General features: G+C 38.9%; 1 protein-coding gene across 2 annotated transcripts in view; it reads left to right on the top strand.

Annotated features, from left to right (window-relative positions):
* sgcd (sarcoglycan, delta (dystrophin-associated glycoprotein)) overlaps positions 1 to 20593 on the top strand; it is a 73801-nt gene that overhangs the window by 23274 nt on the left and 29934 nt on the right. For both annotated transcript variants that reach the window (XM_088932729.1, XM_088932730.1), the window contains 3 exons: positions 6952 to 7053; positions 9459 to 9546; positions 11628 to 11747. In XM_088932729.1, the coding sequence (XP_088788855.1) occupies positions 6952 to 7053; positions 9459 to 9546; positions 11628 to 11747 (310 nt within the window). The remainder of the gene's footprint in view (positions 1 to 6951; positions 7054 to 9458; positions 9547 to 11627; positions 11748 to 20593) is intronic.

Raw genomic sequence — 20593 nt, 5'->3', positions numbered from 1 at the left:
GACTAAAATAGCAATAATACATTTAGTGATTTTTAATTTAGTATGAAAGACCACTATGTAAATAAAATGGTTTAATTTGTGGTATTATAAGAGCAATCTAAAAAAATACATTTTTGTATAGTCTTTGAACTTTGCGATCTTTGATATTATTTTCAAAAGCACCCATTAGCTTAAGGTAACAGTCTCTCACAATACAGGCAACAGGACCTGCTGGCCTCACACTTTTCTTCTCTATTGGTCCAACTGCTGTAATGCTTTACTTCATGTGTATTTGTCAGAAATATATTGACGCAATTTCTTACAGAGTTAATAAGAACTTAAGCACTTTAACCCACAATGTATTCATGGGCTATTCATATAACCCCCTTTGCCCTGTGATTCAAGCATGAAAAGTTACTTGCTCCAAAGTGTCAACAACAAACTTTTTCATTTACATAGTACGCATTATATCACTTTTTCCTGCTCAGATTTTCTTCTCCTTTCAGATATTATCATCCATTACAAAATAAAATATACACCCCAAAAAATACTTCCTGTACAACAGCCAGCATCTGGCTTAGCTAACAGACCGTATTTCCGGTTCAACGCTGAAGAATACAGCTTTTGTTTTTCTTTTGCTTAGTGAGGAAGTTGGGCTCCTGGGACTTAATGCCATTCCTAGGAAATATTCCCACTAATTTCCAAAGAAAAGCATGCTGTGGCAAGGCACTTAATTTACTCAGCAGTAAACGCTATGTAGAGTAACATGGAGAATCAGGGTATCTATACTATGGCAGGTTCTGGGTTAAACCTGGACTATTACAGTAATCAGACAATTATAGAGAATGATGTGGGCTTCCACATTGCCTTTGCATTTACGCACACAGCACTGCAGTCCCCTCTGTACCTAATCTATTAAAAATCATAATTAAAGGGAAAGGTGCCTTCTGGTATTCTGAAATGCAGGTACAGTAGATTCTCTTTGTGTATTATAAAAGGAAAATCTGTCACTGAAAAATATGTTTTTTTCATGTTTTATTGTTTATTTGTTAATAAAAACAGCAACCAGAAATGATAAATGAAACAACCCCTTTTCCCATCCACTGTATAACCCCTCACGTTGCAAAAGATTTCTGTATTCCCACGGTGCGATCGGAAGCATCCTTCCTTGGGCTTTAGTGCTATTGCCTTCCTCTTCTGAGCAGGAAAAAGACTGGCAAAAAGTTTAGTTAAGGATTCAGTTAAGTGAGGAGCTCGGTTGGAATGAAAATCAGGCTGAGGGGATCCCCAGATCCAGGGCTGAGATCCCCCCCCCCCACTTTTAGTAGGGATTTTAGGGGCTTAACTTTCAATAGTGAAAAGGCAGACCCCCCACATGTTCAGAGATTGAAAACAAAGCGATTGAAGTAATGCATGGTGATGGGTCTCAGCTCAGACAGGGTGTCAGTAAAATAACAATGGGTTAATTTTATTGATTTACTGTAGGTTTTATGACTCAATAAAAGAAATTGTAGGAAAAAAAACAAGCTTGCTTGAAATAAGCCTGAAAACTCAGCATCTCGTTCTCACATCACTTGCTCCAACCTCTGTGAGAACGCGCAATTAAGTAACAACGACGCTGTAACTAAATGTTTTTTTAGTTTTTTTTCTGAGAAAATGACAACAGTGGCCACGTGCAAGCCTCAGCAAAGATGCAATGAAGGAGGTCAGTTTTGTTTTAAGCAATGTTAGAGCTGGGTGAACTTTATACCTTTCCCCTACTGTAGTCAGAGCTTAACAAGGGCTAGACCTACAGTAGGTTTTCAGTCTTTTGTTTAATTCTTTGTTCCAGTCGGATTGAAGTCAGTTCTACTGGTCACACTCTCTTATTTCTTACTGTTCATTTGCTGTAGATTTGCAGGTAAACCATCAAGCCAGTCTAAGTAAAGAGCTGGAGTGAGGCCAGAAAGAAGAGCAACGCTGCATGTCAGGGCGAGAAGAAGTATAGATCTTCTTCAATTGTTGGCAATTAATGATGGGCTTTAAGATGTCTAAAAAAGATAATAGTACAATTTGGACTTCTGACACAAGCTGTTAATTACCAGGCCAGAAAGATTAGGACTGATGAGATCACAAGGGTTGTGCTGAAACAGATATCAAACACTGTCAAAGGTGGCTGATTCAGCACTTCAGAATGGTTGCTTGGGCTATTTCCTGTTATACTGCTTAATATAGCGTTAATAGAAAGTCTATATTTACTGACAGTGATTGGTAACAAATGTTCAGCAGAAGAGCAGTAATGAAGCTTTCCTTGAGCTTGAATCAACAGAGATGAAGAGAGGCTGCAAAACTTGGTTTTCAGGTTAATGGAAGGAAACGATCTTTCTTTTTAGTTTTAGTTTTACTTGGAAACCCAGAATTGAAAAATGCAGTTTTCTCTAGTTTAAAAAATTAGAGACAGAAAAAGACAGAACGGACTCAATTCTTTTGATATTCATCTCAACATACATACAGAACAGCATAGTAAAGACAATGGCTTCTGTTCTTGTCCTTGAATTGTTAAAGGCCCTTTGATGCATAACATCAATTCATATGGTGGAAATTATTGTAAAGATCCAATAAATATCCAAGAATATCCAATAAAACACATCTGGGAATGAATCAGTAAATTCATACAGCAAGGTATGTAGGTTCATCACAAAATTTAGATCAAGCTTACTGCCTCCAAAAAATTTAACAAAACAGGGATCTTGCAGAAGCAGAGTGTCAGGCGCTCAGGCGTGTCAGAACCATCAACAAACAGTCATGGAGCCCCCAGCAGTCAACAGCAGCGAAGAGGACAGTTCAAAAACAGGCTTGTGTCCCTTGTAGAGAACCCAGGTTCTAGATGTCCAATTAATGTCCTCACAGATGTGCTGGGCAGGGCTGAGTCTCTCTAATGGCAAAACCATCATATCAGATTAGATGGGATGGCTGCAGTGATTAGCATTTACCATGAAAGCTTTCACCCAGTTATTGTTATTGGTTATACTGCAGGTGAGGACTTCAGTCAGGTTTTAAGATCCTTGACAGACATGTGTGCAGTGAGCACAGGGGGGTTTACTTTACGATCAAGAAGGAAGTGAGGAACCAAAGCCACAAGCTGAAAATAAGGGCAAACACACGAAGGGCTGAAATAGGAGACTATCTTTTCGACAGACAGCTGCTGGCTCCCTGGAATGATGAGACTTTTAGATCACTAAACTACTAACAGCCAGTCAGGCAAGATATATCGGGGGTACTTCCCTTGATTGTAATGTTTCTTATGTTCCTAAATGCCTGTCAGTCTCTATTCAGTATAGAACTTCAATTGCACACTTTGTCTAGCAAGCAGGCGTGCTCATGTTATCACCAGCTGTGCCTATTCACTTTATACTTTATTTTAATTGTTTTTCAATCATAAGATTTGGTTGTTTTCTGAGCTTTAGGGGTAATACAATAAGCCCCTAAATTGTCTTTCTTTAAATTACAAGTGGTTAGTAAAATAATTGAACTTAATTCTCAATATGGATCCCTTCTCTTCCACTATTTTGTTCTGTGGTGCAGAGTCTATAGCCCATGGACTTGCACAGTGCTCTGCACTGGCCCTCTCTGTGCCTGAGAATCCACTGACCTCTCAGAGGGAAATCTACTGCTTTCTCATCGAAGAGCACACTTTTCATGCAAGTGTACAGTTTAGATAAAATCTCATGGTTTTAACAGTAGACTTACATGTAGGATGAGTATTGATAATGCTATATTTTTACCTTCAACTTTTATTGAAGGTTTTGATCACAAGAGCACTGATCTGCTCCATCCATTTTTCTCTGAGAGATACTATACAGTAGATACAACCATCCCACATATTTCTGAAACATTAAGCTTGGTTTTGTTCTTAGTACCTCATGAGGCAGTCACAGTGGTAAGACCCTTAATGAAGTTACTGTACATTTTATATAAAGTAACACTATATTTACTGATGCTGGGTGGAGTTAAATGCAATTCTGTAACTGCAGAGCTTATGTTATCCTGCCTGTAATACTGTGCATGTGTGAGCAGTTATCCACATTTACAGTATGTACAATACAATATTTGTGTATGTGTGTAATACTGAATTACACACTGGTTGTGCACTCTGTGTCACTTCACAAACACAAGCATCTGTATCAGCAAACATGTGCTTTGTCAAATGTTTCAAGTCCTAAATTAGCTTATTGGAAAAGTGGGATTGGGCAGCTGAAGCAATACACAGCATGTCCTTTTGCATCTTTTCATGTTGGTTGCAGAGACACAACGTGATCTGATGAGTGTTGATCAGTCACTTAATATTTACTGTAGGTTGATGAGTGCATTACATGTGCACAGGAAAAAAAACAGTCTCATCTGTCTGTCATTTGGAAGACTCCGATGTACGGAACGTTTAAAGATCAAAATGTGATAAACTGCGCATTAACAATTCTATTCAATCCATTTCACAATATGTCACAAATACAGTATCTCATGAATATCTCTATTGAGTGATGTTGTAGTAAAAAATAATAGTAATTACTTCAAAGATTAACTTTCACTTCTTTAAGTTTGTCCTTGGATTGTTCTCATTTTTTAAAATTAATGCTTTTATTACTCACCTTATCATAAAAGTTCAAATATGGCAACAGTAATGATGAGTTTTATTAATCATCAAGTTGGATTAATCATTTTTTCTCTTTATATAAACTCTCTTTTTCAGTGTAAAAAGCCAGGGTGATTGTTTAAGGCAACTTTGTAGGATGGTTTGATTAATGGGTGCTTAGCACAGCAAATCAGTGTAGGCTGTTTTATTGCATATTAAATGGTTCCCTCAGTTAATGCAATCAAAACGATACCCGACAGGCCCAGTCTTTCAGAGGCTCAGAACCACCTTCACCTCCAATAAATATTAAGTGCACAGAGCAGTAACAACATTATGGAAATGTTTACTAGAAATCAATTACTTTTTGATGCTGCATAAACTGTGGCACACAAGCCGCGATGTGCTAATTCCCAGCTGAGCGCGGCTTGAGAGGAGATATACTCGGTGCGTGAGGAATATCTCGCAGCACCTTCTGAATGATTCATGAGATGCGCACAGCGTCTGTGTTCCAGGTTTGCCATGAACAAGGTTTTGTGTATTAAACCTGCTGTGCTCCTCCTCGTGGACAGCCAGCAAGACCATGGGCAAGAAAGCTGTGAAAAACATTGGGTGGACAGCTTTACTTTTATACTTTTACCTTACTTTATGGGAACAGCCTTTAACTCTTTTCCACTTGGAGGAAGAAACACTTCTTTTAAGTTCAAGTTCAAGCTTATTTGTCATTCCAGTCATATACAAGTATACAGTGAAACGCAATATCATTCCTCCCGGTCCACAGTGCAATTACAGGAAGACACTGACAAAGACAATGTAGACAGGACTAATAACACTAATATTAATAAAGAAGATTGTGCGAACTGAGACTGTGTACACCGGAACGGAGGCAGGGTACACAGCATACGTACTGTATATACATAGTGAAATTTAACTGTTACAGAATAGTATAAAAAGCAGTATTAGCACCTTGGTGCCCAATCGCAGAAGCTAAGCCTGGCTGGACCTGGGCGGTTCTAGGATGGGGGCTTCTGCTGTAAGAGGTGTTGGTGGACCAGCAGGTGACGCTTTTCCATCTGGACCAGGTTTTCCAGACTAATGTCCCCCTCAAGAGCTGCGACATGGTCACCCAGATGGGAGTTGCTCTTCAGCGCTTTATAAAGTGGGGCCTTTCCTGCAATACACACTTTTCTACTGTGTATATATATCTCCTTTGAGACCAATCACAATGGATGGTGCTACACCAACACAAAATTAAATGAAAGAGAAATAAACTATCCCAAAGCACTCAGTGCCTTTGACAGCAGTCTCTCATACATTAAAAAATAAGAATTTGTTCGTCTATTATTTTAAATAAATCAATCCAGCAGAGCAGCTAAGTGTACACTCTAGTAAGTCAGCTACTGTTTGTTTTTTTGTTGTTGTGTTAAAGGCTTAAAAAATTAAAAGTGCACTTGGGTCATGTGCACAACGGTTCTGTCACTGAGCTTGAGGGGGTGTGAGATGCGCTGAGGAAACACACTACAGCGGAGAGCCACACCTTGCAAAGAGCCCACCCTCTAGTGTGTTTCTCACACCAGTAAGAATAAATATCCGCAACAGGACATACAATAAGCTCCATCCATCTTGTGTCCCCGGCTGTTACTTACAGCACTCGGGCAAATGGGCTTTCTTCCAATCATCCCTCGAGGGAGGGCTGGGAAAGCATCGCTTTGCAGAGCAGGTGACGCATCTGAACGGGGGATTAGGATGAAGAGCGATGGGCAAATCCGTAAGGAAGAGAAAGAGATTCAAACAGTGAATTAAAAGGACTGGCGCCAGTCAGGATCATCATTTGCAAAAGCTGCTTTAACTTTAAAAGGTTCGTGGAAATATGTAATGGACACAAGTTCTATTGGCACGGCATTGACTTCAAAGCCCTGGCAGTCAGAATGAGTAAATATTTTAAGCATGTGTAGTTTTTGTATGTTATCTGCTTTCCTTGGTGACATTACAGACTCCCGATAGAAAAAAAAGAAATGAAACTCTTTATTATGGACTGTCAAGTGGAGATGAATGTGGTTCATATCCTCCAGGTCATCAAAGTCTTGATCTCCATGCGGAAGGTGCTTTTCATGGGCAGGGAATGAAAGTGATTACAAAAAACCCGTACTTTCATCTTCTCCTACAATGGATATTTTTGATACACCTCATAATTTGTATCTGAGAAGACATTAACCTTTTATACCTTTTGATCGGAAGAGCTTTTCTACAATTATTCAGGAGCAGTTTTGTTTCCTTATACAGTAAGTGTAGTATTAAACCAAAACACACATGTATTTTAAAGGAATATATGAATCCTAACCGCAATCTGTTCTCTTCTGCTACAGGATGGAATGGGTCATCTACGAATCACTGACAAGGGTCTGAAACTAGAGGGAGATTCCGAGTTCCTACAGCCTCTCTATGCCAAAGAAATTCAGTCAAGACCAGTAAGTACAAAGAATCCCTTTCTAGAAAGACAACTCTTCCACAATAATATCAGAGCTACTAAAAGCACACACAAAACACGCCACGGGAAAGATGGACTTGGACAGATCGTTGATTCATAATGAATGACATCGCCCACAAGAACGCATGCTTCGGAATGTTCCTTGGCTTGACCCGATGGGCTGAGGGCCAAGCACCTGGCCATAGGATTAGAAAGTCAAGACCCCCAGCAGAGGGAGATGTTTACAAGGGGCAGCTGCACAGGTGGAGGTGAGCAGGAGGAGGAATGCAAAGACGAGAGGTGTAATGGGGCATTCTGGGCTTTTATGGCAGCGATGCCACAGAGGATTACTAAGTCAGAGATGCAGATGTGATGGAGACCTTGGGGACCCATCCCTCCAAAACTTTTGTTAAAAATTCCATAAAAACATGCAGCAATAGACATTTTGGTAGTCTAGTAAAATCCGAATTAAAGTTATGTGGTGACAAAAGATTATTAGGATAACGCAGTAGTATAAACACTCAGAGTGTTTCTGAATTGACAGTTAAAGTTTTTCCTAATCTGCAGCGCTATTTGTTTCCTCCAATAGTTGTATACTGAGCTTCTCATATTCCTCTTGCTGTTGATTTGTTTTCTGGATAAGAGAAAGGTTATTAGCCATACAGTACAGTGTTTCACGGTATAAAAGCTTAAACTGTTTCAGGCATATAAACAGGACATTCTTGGGCCTTACCTTAAATACATTCATGACGAGGTAACATATCCAGTTAAATTCGAGAGTATCATTTATTTTTACCATTACTTACTATAAAAACACTTTCAGTGAAAAAGTGCAAATGGAGTATAATATTATCTGTAATTTATACACCAAATATTATCTGTCACGGTTAATCGCAAAACAATAGCTTCTTGCTATCTTTAATTAAGACGTTAATTGGAGCATGAAGGATTACCTTTGAAAGTAAAAGGGATTTGGAAGACAGAAAGATGCATTAGCTATGATTTGCATTGCAGTTTCAACTGGAAAAGTAATGGAATTTATCTTAAAAAATGGGGGTCACCAATGTGCTCAGCTGTGGTTGAAGACCTGCTTTGTTTCTTAAATGAAATTGTCTTTATAAAAGTTGATAATTTATTGCTGACAATTGTGGGAACCATCTGTTACCCTATAAATCATAGAATAACACAGGCTTGAGATTTAGGGAGCAGAACTGCTCAGCTGTATTCAAGCCAGTTGCATTTGCTTGTGTGCACGTGTGTGTGTGTTGACAGTATTTGTTTTTGACATTCTTGTCTTTGGTAAAAAAAAAAAGGTTTTATCCAGAATTAAGTTACCCATCTTCAGTAAAGATCTAAGAACATTTTGCTCCACTGGAATATATGGGTCAGCTGTTTAAAACAACATCTTTTCTTTCTCCTACAATTGCAAAGCGCTGGTGTCCAAAAGAAAAATAAAATGTCTGTGACTGTAACAGAAATAAGATTGAACTTAGCACTTGCCAATACCTCTAACAAGACATAAATGTCAATTGTATATATACAGTTGCATATATTTTATTCATACTCATACGGAAAAGTAATTTTCTGTAACTGTCCTTTTCACTTCTAAAACATTACAAAAAAAAAACATTACACTCCAAATCAATTTAGGCTTTCGAAACCATTAAAGTTGGATTTATGTAGTGGAAACACTTATTGAAAATGCTAGAGAAGTGGCTTGGCATTTGCTTTTCAGTTTCAGAACTGATGCTGAAATACTGGACGTCAAATTCATGGACTTAAAAACGTAAGGGTATGATTTTAAAAAGCAAGCTGAAGCCCTCTGACGCTGAACATGCTGTAGTTGTTCCCGTTCGGCACCTGGGCTTCTGGAATACTGTTTTGTGTGGCAGTACTGAGCCACATGATTTGCTCAACAGTACAAACACAGATGGGGCTGCGTGGCTGAAATAAAAACGCCCTACATTTCTTATTTCGGCATTTAATAACCTACAAGGATTTCATCAAAGGTATTTATGATGCTCTAGCAAACAGCAACAAAAATTAACAGTGACTTACAGGGCTGTGTTTTTTTCTGAAACGTGCTACGGTACTTCCTCTTTAAAGGGTCCTGCTGAAAAATAAAGGCACAGCCGTGACCAGAGGTTTCTTGTTGTCATAGCCTTGTCTACATCACTGATTAAAAAAACAACGGCAATAATCACACTGTAGGGGCAACACAGGCACTAACTGCTTCTGCCTTTACTTGCCTTTATATATTATACTGCCTTCTGCCTTGCCTTTATAGCTGAACGTCGGTATTTCATGTTGCAGCCTCAACACCAAAGACCCCTAAAAAAAGAACTGTTGCCGTTCTGTTCTATCACTTCACGATATTTCTAGCTGATCTTTTTTTTTTCTTACCAGGGTAGCCCACTGTTCCTCCAATCCTCCAAAAACGTTTCCATAAACATCCTCAATGGAAAAAACCAGGTTGTAACACAGCTTCTCACAGGTAAGAAAAAAAACCCCGGTAATGATAAAAGATAAGAGTAACGTTGCTTTAAGGGCAGTCATTCATAAAGGTCTACAAATGCATTCTAACTAAGCATTACTGCAGTAATGACATGTTTTCTGTTTCCTGATGATTTGACCTTAGCCATAAATAAGTATGTAATTGCAGATTCCCCCATTTTGGCACAGACTAAATAATGTGGAGAACACTTTGAATTGAAAATGAAACCCTAGGAGACCACTATATCTGTATTCAATGGAATTCACAGAATTTAAATGAAACCTGTTCTATTAAAGAGCTTCTGTCTTTTTAGATTGATGGTCTCTCTTACTTTGTTTTATCCAAAAACATGCCCATCTGTAATTATCCCCATGTTTCAAATATCAAATGCCCAAGTGTTCAGTTGTTATGAGGTCGCAGTTGTACACCCCTTTCTGCCTGTTCCACGTACTTCTCCCTCCCAAAAAATTCCTTCCATTGAGTCGTACACGTTACAGACCAGGAACCGAATGATGTTTTTTTTTAGTTTGAAAATGACTACTCATCTGTCATGTAACCTACCTCTGTCAGACACATCATCCCTCACCATCCTCTCCCCCCTTTCCGCACACGTGGCTGAACTTAAACTGCTAGTCCGTCCCAATACCCTTCATCCGCACACAGTGGTGTCCTGAGCTCTTCCAGTTAACAAGCGATTTGGCCTCTTTCCCAAATCATTAGTTCAATTAGGTAAATAGCATCAAAACCAGTGCGCTCCGTAGCCTTTGAAGGCCAGAGCAGCCCACCCCTGCCCTAATGAGTTTTAATAGTTTGTACAGGAGTTATGCCTCAATGACCCGCCTAAGGACATGTCGGAGCTGAGCAAGTTCCTCAATATTAAAACTCGCTTGCGGTGGGATTGCTTTCTCTTCCTCGGCTGCCAGTACATGGTGTTCAAGGATATCAGCGCGGTGTAATGTCCTGCCATCTGAAGATGTTTGCTGAATTAAAAACATATTTTTAATTTCCTAGTCCTCAGACCACGGAGGGCTTATACCGAGACGCACCAAAACACGTGCTGTCGGAATCACCACCGTGTCCGAACCTGATTGTATTTTAATGCCCTTTTAAAAACCACGAAGCACTCGCGTGGCGCGAACCGAATTACATTCGGAATGAGCTCTCTTTTATTATTTCCTGTTTTGCTGTTTGTAAAGAAGCTTAATTGTTCATTTACATTTTGGCAGGAGCAGAGTGAGCGTGATAGACAAACTGCGTTAAATGTGCTAAAAGCATGCAAAAAAAATAATAATATTTGAATCCGCCGAGGAAAGCTGCAAACGGAACAAACAAGCTGCAAAGATGGTAGATGTGTTGTGTGCTCGGTCTGCTGTTCGGCAGTCTTTTTCAGACGTGCAGCTGGGAAACGGTGTAATCTGACAGGTTAGCAGGGTTGACCTCATCCTGTAGAGAGAGCTCTTCTGGGGGATTGAGCACCAATATTTTAATTGCAACAACGCAAAAGACAACGGGAGCACGCACGTGAAAAACAACCTATCCCACACGCCAGCCAACGACTTGCATTTTGTACTCTTCACCTCAAATAAAGCAAAACGCGCTGGGGGACCGCAAACGCGATTATAATTGAATCGAACACTATCTGAAAAGCTTCAAGGAACCTTTCCTTATCATTTTCTAGACTCCCTGCCTTGGCTGCATTAAGGCTGACAGAGCAGTGGGACGAAAGGCTCCTTGTTTGCAACCCAAGCCAAACACTTAGTCGATCCCACACCACTGTGACATTTTAGTTATTCGTCTTGATTACTGGGTAGGAAGACTAAGTGGGTCAGCGAGCGGCAGATACCCGTGATCTTGGAAAAAGCTGAGCTAGAAACGCTGAATGCCAGAATCATTTCCGCTGTGGAGTTCAGAAGCTCTGGTGAAAGAATGACTTCTACTCATCCAGGGAAGGCTTCCCCCTGACAGGGAGCAGACCGAGGAATACGATGTTTTGTTTCTCCTTTGAGGTGACAGGTAGAACAAGCATGAAATTTTGTTGGCATTTACAACATTTATATCTGTGTGCCTGTGTGCGCTTTCAGGCTCCAGTGGGGTGGAAGCAAGGAGCAAGATGCTGGAAGTAAAGTCCAATGCTGGGAAGCTCCTGTTCTCTGCTGATGACCAGGAAATCGTCATTGGTGCTGAAAGGCTGCGAGTTCTAGGTGAGCAGACGTCGACACCAATTGGCCAGCTGTCTGGCTGCTAGCAAGTCATAACGGAGACACGTCACGATCTTGTACGTCTGTAAGACTTTTAAACACATAATGGGTACATATCAATGATCCACTCAATATAGAGTGAGGTCCACACTTCAGTGTGTGGAGGGCTGGTAATCGGAACGGATTTAGGGGCGCCACTTCTTCACAGCACCTTCACAAAACTTAAGTACCCGGATTAACACTGTCATGATTTGTGTGGCTGGAGCACGAAATGAGCATTAGGATTCAGCCCGTGAACTACAATTTCATGTGCCAACAAATTATACTGTATGTCGCGTGATCTGCTAGCCTAGTGCAAAGTTTCTGAGAAGCTACTGTACTGTATGCCAGCACTCAAAGTAAACAGATAGGATGCCTGTTTTTCTTTTCTTCTATATGTGTAGACAAATTAAGTTGCTCTTCTCTATTATATAAATGCACAAGAGTGTGCAGGAAAGAGAATTGTTTGCATGTCTATGCAGGTTGCTGGGCACTACCTGTACTGTATCTCAGAGAAGGATGGATCAGGCAGCGTTATTTTTGCCACTACTTAAAAGGGAAAAGATGACAATATCTTGAGAGTTATTAAGGGCAAGATTTTTAATACTATGAACAGCTACAATGTCAGATAAAGACCTGTGTGGGTTTTAAATTGGTTGTAATGAAGCTCTTTTTGTTGTTTTGGCTGAGGGGACAGCATGGTATAGCTTAGTGTCTAGGTGTCTGGACTCATGACATCTGGGATGTGGGCTGCAGACACTGCTGTTGTACTGTACCTTGACTGAGGTACTGTACCCTAGTCGTTCCATGAATGGGGACAAGGCTTTGCTGAGGATCTGTGATGGACCGGCGTCCCATGCAGGGGGTAGTCTTGTGCTCTTTGTTCACTTACCACCATGGGAATTTGGATAAGCTCTGGACAGGCCTACATACTTAGTATACATTAATCAACCAGAGCGTGAGAGCAGGAAACACTTATTTACCCAAAGAGTTGTGGGAGTGTGGAACAAGCCCCCTAGACATGTTGTTAAAGCCAATACATTGGTTTCTTTCAAGAAAGAGCAGGATGAGATCCTGGGATCAATTAGCTACTGACTTCCAAATGGATAGATTAGCGAAGGGCCCACTCTTTTTTGTAACCTTTCTTGTGTTCTTACAGAGCGTTTTAACATTTGATCGCCATGTATTGTTCTGCTACACAGCCAATAACATGGTAATCTAGTCAAAAGAGATGCCAATGTCATTGATGTATTACTGTATTGTAAGTGCTCACATGATGTATACTATCTGTTCTCCATTTTGCCTGTATTTTACTAAGAGTTTAGTAAAGTTTCATACAGTAAGTAAAGGTAGTTTTAACCTCAAGTATAATAATGATATTTGTGATTGATCTGTTTCACCTAAAGTCTCCTAAGCTGATTTTACAGAGATATTACTAGGGATTTTCATCACTAAGCTGCTTCTCCATTTTCAGACAGTGTTTTGTGCTTTTTTCTGTTGCTTCTGCCTTGGAGCTACTGTATGTTTTACCTGTACTTGGTGAGTTATCTGCCTTACATATTCAGCAATTACCTTAAGAGAAATGTTAGTACGCAACACATTCAAAGAGCAGGTTTTACCACAAAACTTTGGCCACATAGAAACTGAAATCACATACAGTACTGTAGCTACAGTTTTGTCCAGCAAAGCCAAACAAGGCACAGTCCTTGTCTGAGGTTTCTATTGTCCAGTGTATTCTGACTTCAAGGCTTTCGTGTGATTTTGGATATATAATTGAAAACTCTCTGAAGAACTGGCCTAGAAAATTGTGGTTTAAGGGGACATGAATATTAATGTTTTTAACGATAACCTTGATGTGAGGAAAATATCCAGAAAGAGAGTGGTGTCTCTAATCTCATCTAAACAGATCCCCAGTCTATATGAATCAGCAAGTAATTTCAAACTATTATTAACCTTCTTTTTTCAATGTCCTTTTGGATAAGCTAATGAATGCAAATAAAATTCTTCTTTTTAATGGGCAAGCACCAGTTTTATAATTAGAAGTAAGAATTTGTAACAATAAATAAAGTGAAAAATTACAAGCTACATAAATGATTTCACTTAAGGGAACTTCATGCAGTTAGCGTTGGTGCCACAGAGTTAATGAAAAGCCTTTGCAGTAGAAAACCTAATTAGGACCAAATTACTCAACAGTGTAAGTTTTAAGTAGCAAAACATTATAAGCTTAATTAAACGTGCTGATATTGGAGGAGGATTTCTTGAGCTGTGTAAAAGCTCATTCATTCAGAAACGATGTAAGATGCTGGCAAGTGTCTTTTGAAATGTTTAGCAGGGGTAGAAGAATTTGGTGCACACACTCAAAAGAGTCATCTTGCCCAGGCAATACAGAAGGCTACAGTATGTGAACAGTATGTGAATAGTAAGTACTGCAGAGCCAATATCTGGAGTCTCCCCAAGACCTTGGAAAACAATCGCACTACAGCACGTGAGAAGATCTGATCTGATCTGAAACCCGCAGCATTTAATCCACTTCGGTCACCCAAAAAAATGTAATCCCAGCAATCGCCGCTTCACGGAAAATGCTGTGATAACAAATTTAATGAGTGAAACGATTACAAAATATGTTATTTATCAGGGTGCAAGCTTAACTTTGAGGATATTGCAGCTGTGTTGAAATCCCGGACAGACGCCGGCGTCCATGACTTCCGGCCACGATGGAAATTTTGTCTTTCACTGGAAAAACATTTCTGTATATACAATTTCTGTAAATAAGATGGTTTTAATTTTCTGGTTTTAATTGTGCATGGACATAAGCTGAAATAAGTGTTAGATATTAAAGAAAAGGTTCTGAATATGTATTCATTCTGTATTTGGTCTTGGAATAAAAAAGGGACTATTTTATTCTGCATGAATAAACTTTCCTTCAGCATTAGATCTGGTATCTAGGGTATTGTTTTATTTTTGGATAAAAACCTAAGCACTTAAAATTGTTTCTTGGACCATTTGATCGAGGCTGAATTTCAGTCCCAGAAGCTACTGTCGACTTCTTTTGAAGCGTTTACTCAGAATCATGTCTATATTTATGTCCCAAAAGACCATGTAAAGCTATTCTCATTTTATTACCTTTCTTTGTGTCTGCTGAGCTGTGGACAGACAAGAAACCATGTGATGAATCGATAAGAATGCTTTTCTTCTTGAAATCTAGTGACCTTTTGTGAAGTGGCCAGAGCTTGGGTTGAATTTACACTTCAGCCCACCCAACAATTTTAGATTCCAAAAGTGTCATTTTGTATCAGATTTTGGTGTTCCAAAAGCATTCCTGTCTCTTCCCAGAGCCAAATATTTGTTATGGAACCACAGTTAGATCTGATTCAATCTGAGCCTTGCAGTGGGGTTACTGACCTAAATCAGACATGCAGCTTGCATCATGAGATATAGTGTGTGCATTTTCTTTTAATTAGGACCAGTTGTTTGTGTCGGCAATGGAGAAAAATACCACACCTGCAGCAGGACTGTACTGTACACGGATGTGTCAGTGCCTGGAGAATGAGATGGTTAGGTTTAGGGTTGGTATAATGTTTCCTGCTATTGTTCATTAAGCTAAAATAGTTTTATGACAGTAGGATAGATACAACAGTGTTCAGAACAAATAGAAGATAAAAAGTTTAATATTTTTACTTTCCATACTTTGCAGTTCAACTCCAAGCTTTAGCTCAAGAACCCTGTTAAAGCTTTAAATAGGCACTTAACTTGACCACTACAGTACATCTTTGGATCTCTTTCTCATTATTTTGTACAAATTGAACAATATGCAAAAGATTTTAAAGGAAGCTTGGCAAGATGATTAATTCAATTAGACAAGTTCCTCAATGGAATTAAGTTATTTAAATTTTATTTTATTCTAACACAATTATTCAAACTTCAAAGAAAAGTTCTGTAGATATGAAATGGGTTCCTTTCATGAACACGTACTGTACAGTGTTGCATGTGCCTCTTCAGAAGATACTGACAAGCCCTGTGGAGCTTTTGAAAAGTTGCTGAGTTTTAGTTCAGCTTTAACAAGCCAAAGTACTGAAGGCCACACAGATACATGTTTATAATAATAATTTGATAATTATTTTTCAATATCGCAGAAAGGTGAAAAGTGATAAATGGTGGAATATTAGAATATTAGAATATTAGAAGTCAGAATATTAGAAGTCAGAAGACAGAGCTGAAAAAGGCAAAAACAAGGAATATGTTTTTCTGTTTACGAAGAGATTCTTAGAATTTCATGATACATCGATTTAATGCTTATTTCTTTTAACTTTATACATGATTGAGCACATTGCTAATGGCATGTCTGTGTTAAAAATGCTCATCATTCTGAGCATGTAACTCCAGATCTCAATCTTAATCCAATTGAAAATTTCATATCTCTTGATTTGTTTTACGAAGTTTAACAGAGTAGCAAAGACACACTTTTGTAGCTAGTGAGAGATTTAAAAAATATCCGTGTGGTACTGTCATCAATTCAAATCACAAAGGAAATTAAATCATATTTAAGCAATTGATTCCACTATTTTACCTCCAACTATTTTAAAAAAATCAACTTAAAACTTAAACTTTGAAACTATGCTGCATATCATTAAAATGAATTACATAATGGCAAGAGACAGTGCTGATTTCCCATTGGTCAACACAGGATTTGGTCTCTGATGTCATCCTGACATGAGTGCCGATTAGCCTGGGTACAGTTGTATTCATATGCCTCCAAAGCTGCCCGTGACAAGAACTATTTTATATAACAAAAAAGTGTGAAAAAATGTTCATAGAAATCAAAACAATCTATATTGTTGATATTGTTGTGTTTATTGTTGGATTGTACTAAAACGAGCCGTTGGAAATTCGAAATATTGCACTCCAGGGTGCGTGTCGTGCTGGGATAATGTCACATCTGATGCGTTTGACACATTCAGGCTGCAGGCCCACAGTCACTCGCTTCTAAAGGAAAGTTATACATCCTTCCTTTAATAGCAGGCATCATTATTTATAGGCAATTCCATTTACACAATCACATAAAATATATTGAAAGCTTATTTAGTTCAGTACTGGGGGCGTAGTTCTTTACAGAAACAAGTGAATGACTAGGTTTTCAAATACTTGAATTACAGTACATCCCCGGTTTATTTTCTAGGTTTCCTCAGGCATTAAGAAAAATGTGAAATATTAAGATTAATTAATAAACTGCTGAACCTTGCAAAACATGTTAATATCATCAGTAATAAGTCAGAAAGGCCCACACTAAGCAGGCAATAAATTTGGCATTTAAACATTACTGATGACTGAGCACATTTTGAGAACAAAAAACATACAGTACATAGCAATGAGATTTGCTGTAGCCATTAGTTAAAGAATAAATTCCCATAATATATTTTTTCATTGTGGGTTATGAAGCTAAAGTATCCAGTGTTTCATTATGATCAAGTCCCTGACTTTAATGCTGTAATTTCTTTATTTCATTAAGATCTCGTCAGTTGGTTCGCCCTGTTCATACAGTATATTTGAATACAAATCACAAAATTTATTTTTCCCTGACAAATTGTTTGATATCGCTCTGGGTGACACCGATGGAATCAGATTTACCTGACTGGTAAATTGTTTTCCAGGCTGGTGCTGTTCAGAGCTGTGTCTTCTGTCATCATTACAAAATCACTTCCCACCTCTAGCCTGGAGACAGGAAATTACACTTCATTTAGGTCCTGTTCTGTGGGCCATGAATATCTGTGTGTGTCCAACTGACAGTTGCTGAGCAGTGCCAGCACGTTACATATTTTCATAGAAATAAAATTCATTGCCATAAAACCAAATATCCTAGCTCAGCTGAAAAAAAATAAATTCGTGCTTTACAGCCTTCTTTCAAGTTTAAGAAAACCACACAAGAAATCCTGAAACCAGGCAGCAGACATCTGTAACTCTTACTGCCTTTTATCTGGCTTAGACAACTTAATTCCACTTGAATAACATTCCTAAAGTAAAAATTAGAGTCGATTTTATGAGAATCAAAGAAAGATTTTTTTGCTTCAGTATAAGGCTCATATCTAGTATTCATTATTTTTCCTGGTTAATCAATCATATAATTTCATGGTATGCATTACCAAGAATCTTAGCATTTTGAGTGCTTTAGTGTAGGAATCTGGCTCTCCGTTTTCTAATGCAATATCCAGATGCTCAACAACTTGTATTGTATTCCTGCACTTAGAAACTGATACAGCTCTCACTGAGAGCACTGCCAGCTCAGAAGAGCCCAGCAGGACCCATTGGTCTCTGTTATGCAACAAGCACGGCCTCGAACCAGCACCAGCTGGACCCCAAGACTTACCTGCTACTCCGAAACACAGGCTCACCTGGCTGAGCCAGTGAGGACCCTCCTGCTTAAGTGCTTCTGGGGCTTTTTTTCAATGAGTCTGCTGTTTTGCCACCTACTGTACCTTCCAGTCGGCAACTGTGGGAGAGGAAGGCACAGAAGAGAAAATGCCTTTGCAGGCCCTTTCATCAGACATCGAACTGTTTTCAAGTTGGTGCAGGAGGTCCAGCTTTCTAGTTCGGCTGTCAAGAAGCAGGATAATTTAGTGAAGATTGAAAATGGCTCCTATTTGCAAGTGAGGAGACATGAGGACAACTGTGGTGCTTGATAAGATGTTGTGATATTTAATACTTAATTTTTAGTTAATCATAATGTCAGGAAAATGAAAGAATGTGGATGTCTGCTAGTTCACTTGGCTCAGTCTTTGTCCTTTTTTTCCACAAGAGAACGGCGGTGAAGTTCGTTCACATCAGGCACATAATGGCCTTCTGCCTCAGATATTGGAAAAGGGACGAACAGGGTAATTGCCTTACTGCCGAAGGGCTTCGATTGACAGACAAAGCTGGAAACTTAATTAGATGACAACTGAAACTCAGATGAGGGCCGCAAAAATACAATGAGAATGAATAAATTAGAGGAAACCAGAGAGACCTGCCTCTCATACACAGAGAAGTGTGGTGCTAAATGCACTGAGGACTATGCAAGAGACGTCCAAGGCATTTATTCCCTCACAAATTAAGTGAAATGTCATGAATTAAATTAAAAATGTAAATTATGATAACTTAGAATTCATCTGGAAAAAACAACGCACTGCTCAGTGTCTTTAATGAAGTAATTGAAAGTTTATTGGCTGGGGCAGACAATATGTCTAAATAAGTGCTGGGACAAGCTAATTGCTCATTTTAACACACATCCATTCACAATTGTAGCCCAAGATGTACAACGAATAATACAGTTACTTGATGAATTTATTTTTTCTTTTTGCATAGTATTTATAATTAAAGCTTTTTAATTAGCCCCCATTATATCCCATTGACACTCTGCAGCAGAAGCTAATTTAAACTGAATGTCACAGTTAATAATCACAACAGGGTTCAATTTGCTGTCAGGAGAGAAAGAAAAGGCTGAAATGTGCTCTGCTGAATAAGATGCTGGAGTTGGAAATTATTTTGTATGTTTTGTGCTTTTACACAAATAGTATTGGTAGTTTCGTTCTGCTTTACAGTATTTAGCTTACAAAAATGTAATTGCAGATTTAGGAAGACAAACATGAGATTTGCAGGTATACTCACACATGCAGTAGCTGTTTTGATTTTAATTAATTGACAGGGAGGTCAGGTCTGGAGTGGACCTGTAACTTTAAAGGTGATGAGAAGTAGCAGCTCCCATCAGAAGATGGGCAGCAGTTTGTGTTCCCAATTTGTTGTTGCTTTTCAGGTTTGGGCAGCAGTCTGTCATCTACAATTCAGATGCATGGGCTCTCCCCCAGAACCTCCTAGTGTGATTAGGGTCTTTTTTATCAATATGCCTTTTCAGGTGCTTTTTATTCATTGGAGAACGTTGAATGAAGTCCGTTGGTCTAGCATACAATAAGAGTGTGCTCCCTGGATTTGAACCCATGACTCACTATCCCAGAGTCCTAACCACTACTCCACTTCGTTGTCTTAATTGACATGCAGATTTTATACAACGGCACAGGGCCCTTCTTAATGCATAGTTTCAAAGGGCACAGAGTGGATTTCAGCAAAACCCTGAATTGCTATTGTAATCATTTCTTCATAGTGTGCAATGGTCTTTGCAATGTCCCTTTAAAAGTGGAGTAGAAACCCGACAAAAGATTTGTTTTATTCTACCGGTTATACTTCACAACTTCACTTTACTGTGCGGTATAAATGAAGTGTTCCCTGGTGGACAATCTCTGTTGCGAACTTTTGATAATAAGCCCGACAAGGCAAGCATCTTCTTTAGAGCAGCCAGTATTGTACAGTAAAATGTACTTTGAAAGAAATTGCAAATTACATTGTAGGACTGCTGCAACTCCGTCCGTTATAGAAGACATGAAAGAAAAAGATGAAAGAAGAGTATAATGGTTTAGAAATAGACGTCCACTTACATTTTTTTCTTTCTCCCTTTAACTCAACAGTGCTGAGAAATCTAGAGCATTGCAACTTTTATTATTATTTCACAATAACATTTGCTTTAACCTGCTTATATAGAGCCATTTCTTTTTGACACAGCATGAAAAAGTTTAACAGTTCAAGCGGCGAATTTTCTAAAGTTTGTCCACATAAGCTACGAGAAAGAAAAAAATCATTCTTATCAAAACGTTCCACTTACAGTACTTGTATTTGTTTTCATTGTTATGTAACATTGGTGGAGACAGATGTATCTCTACATCTCTTTCAAAATATTTCAGTCTGGAGTGTTTCATTAGTTAATTGATCATGGGGGGTTGCCATGAGTT

This window comes from Atractosteus spatula, chromosome 14 (genome assembly GCF_055471065.1).
Source record: "Atractosteus spatula isolate fAtrSpa1 chromosome 14, fAtrSpa1.hap1, whole genome shotgun sequence".
In the NCBI taxonomy this organism is placed as follows: domain Eukaryota; kingdom Metazoa; phylum Chordata; class Actinopteri; order Semionotiformes; family Lepisosteidae; genus Atractosteus; species Atractosteus spatula.
The sequence above is the reverse complement of the archived record's forward strand: the minus strand, read 5'-3'. Positions and strand labels throughout refer to the sequence as shown.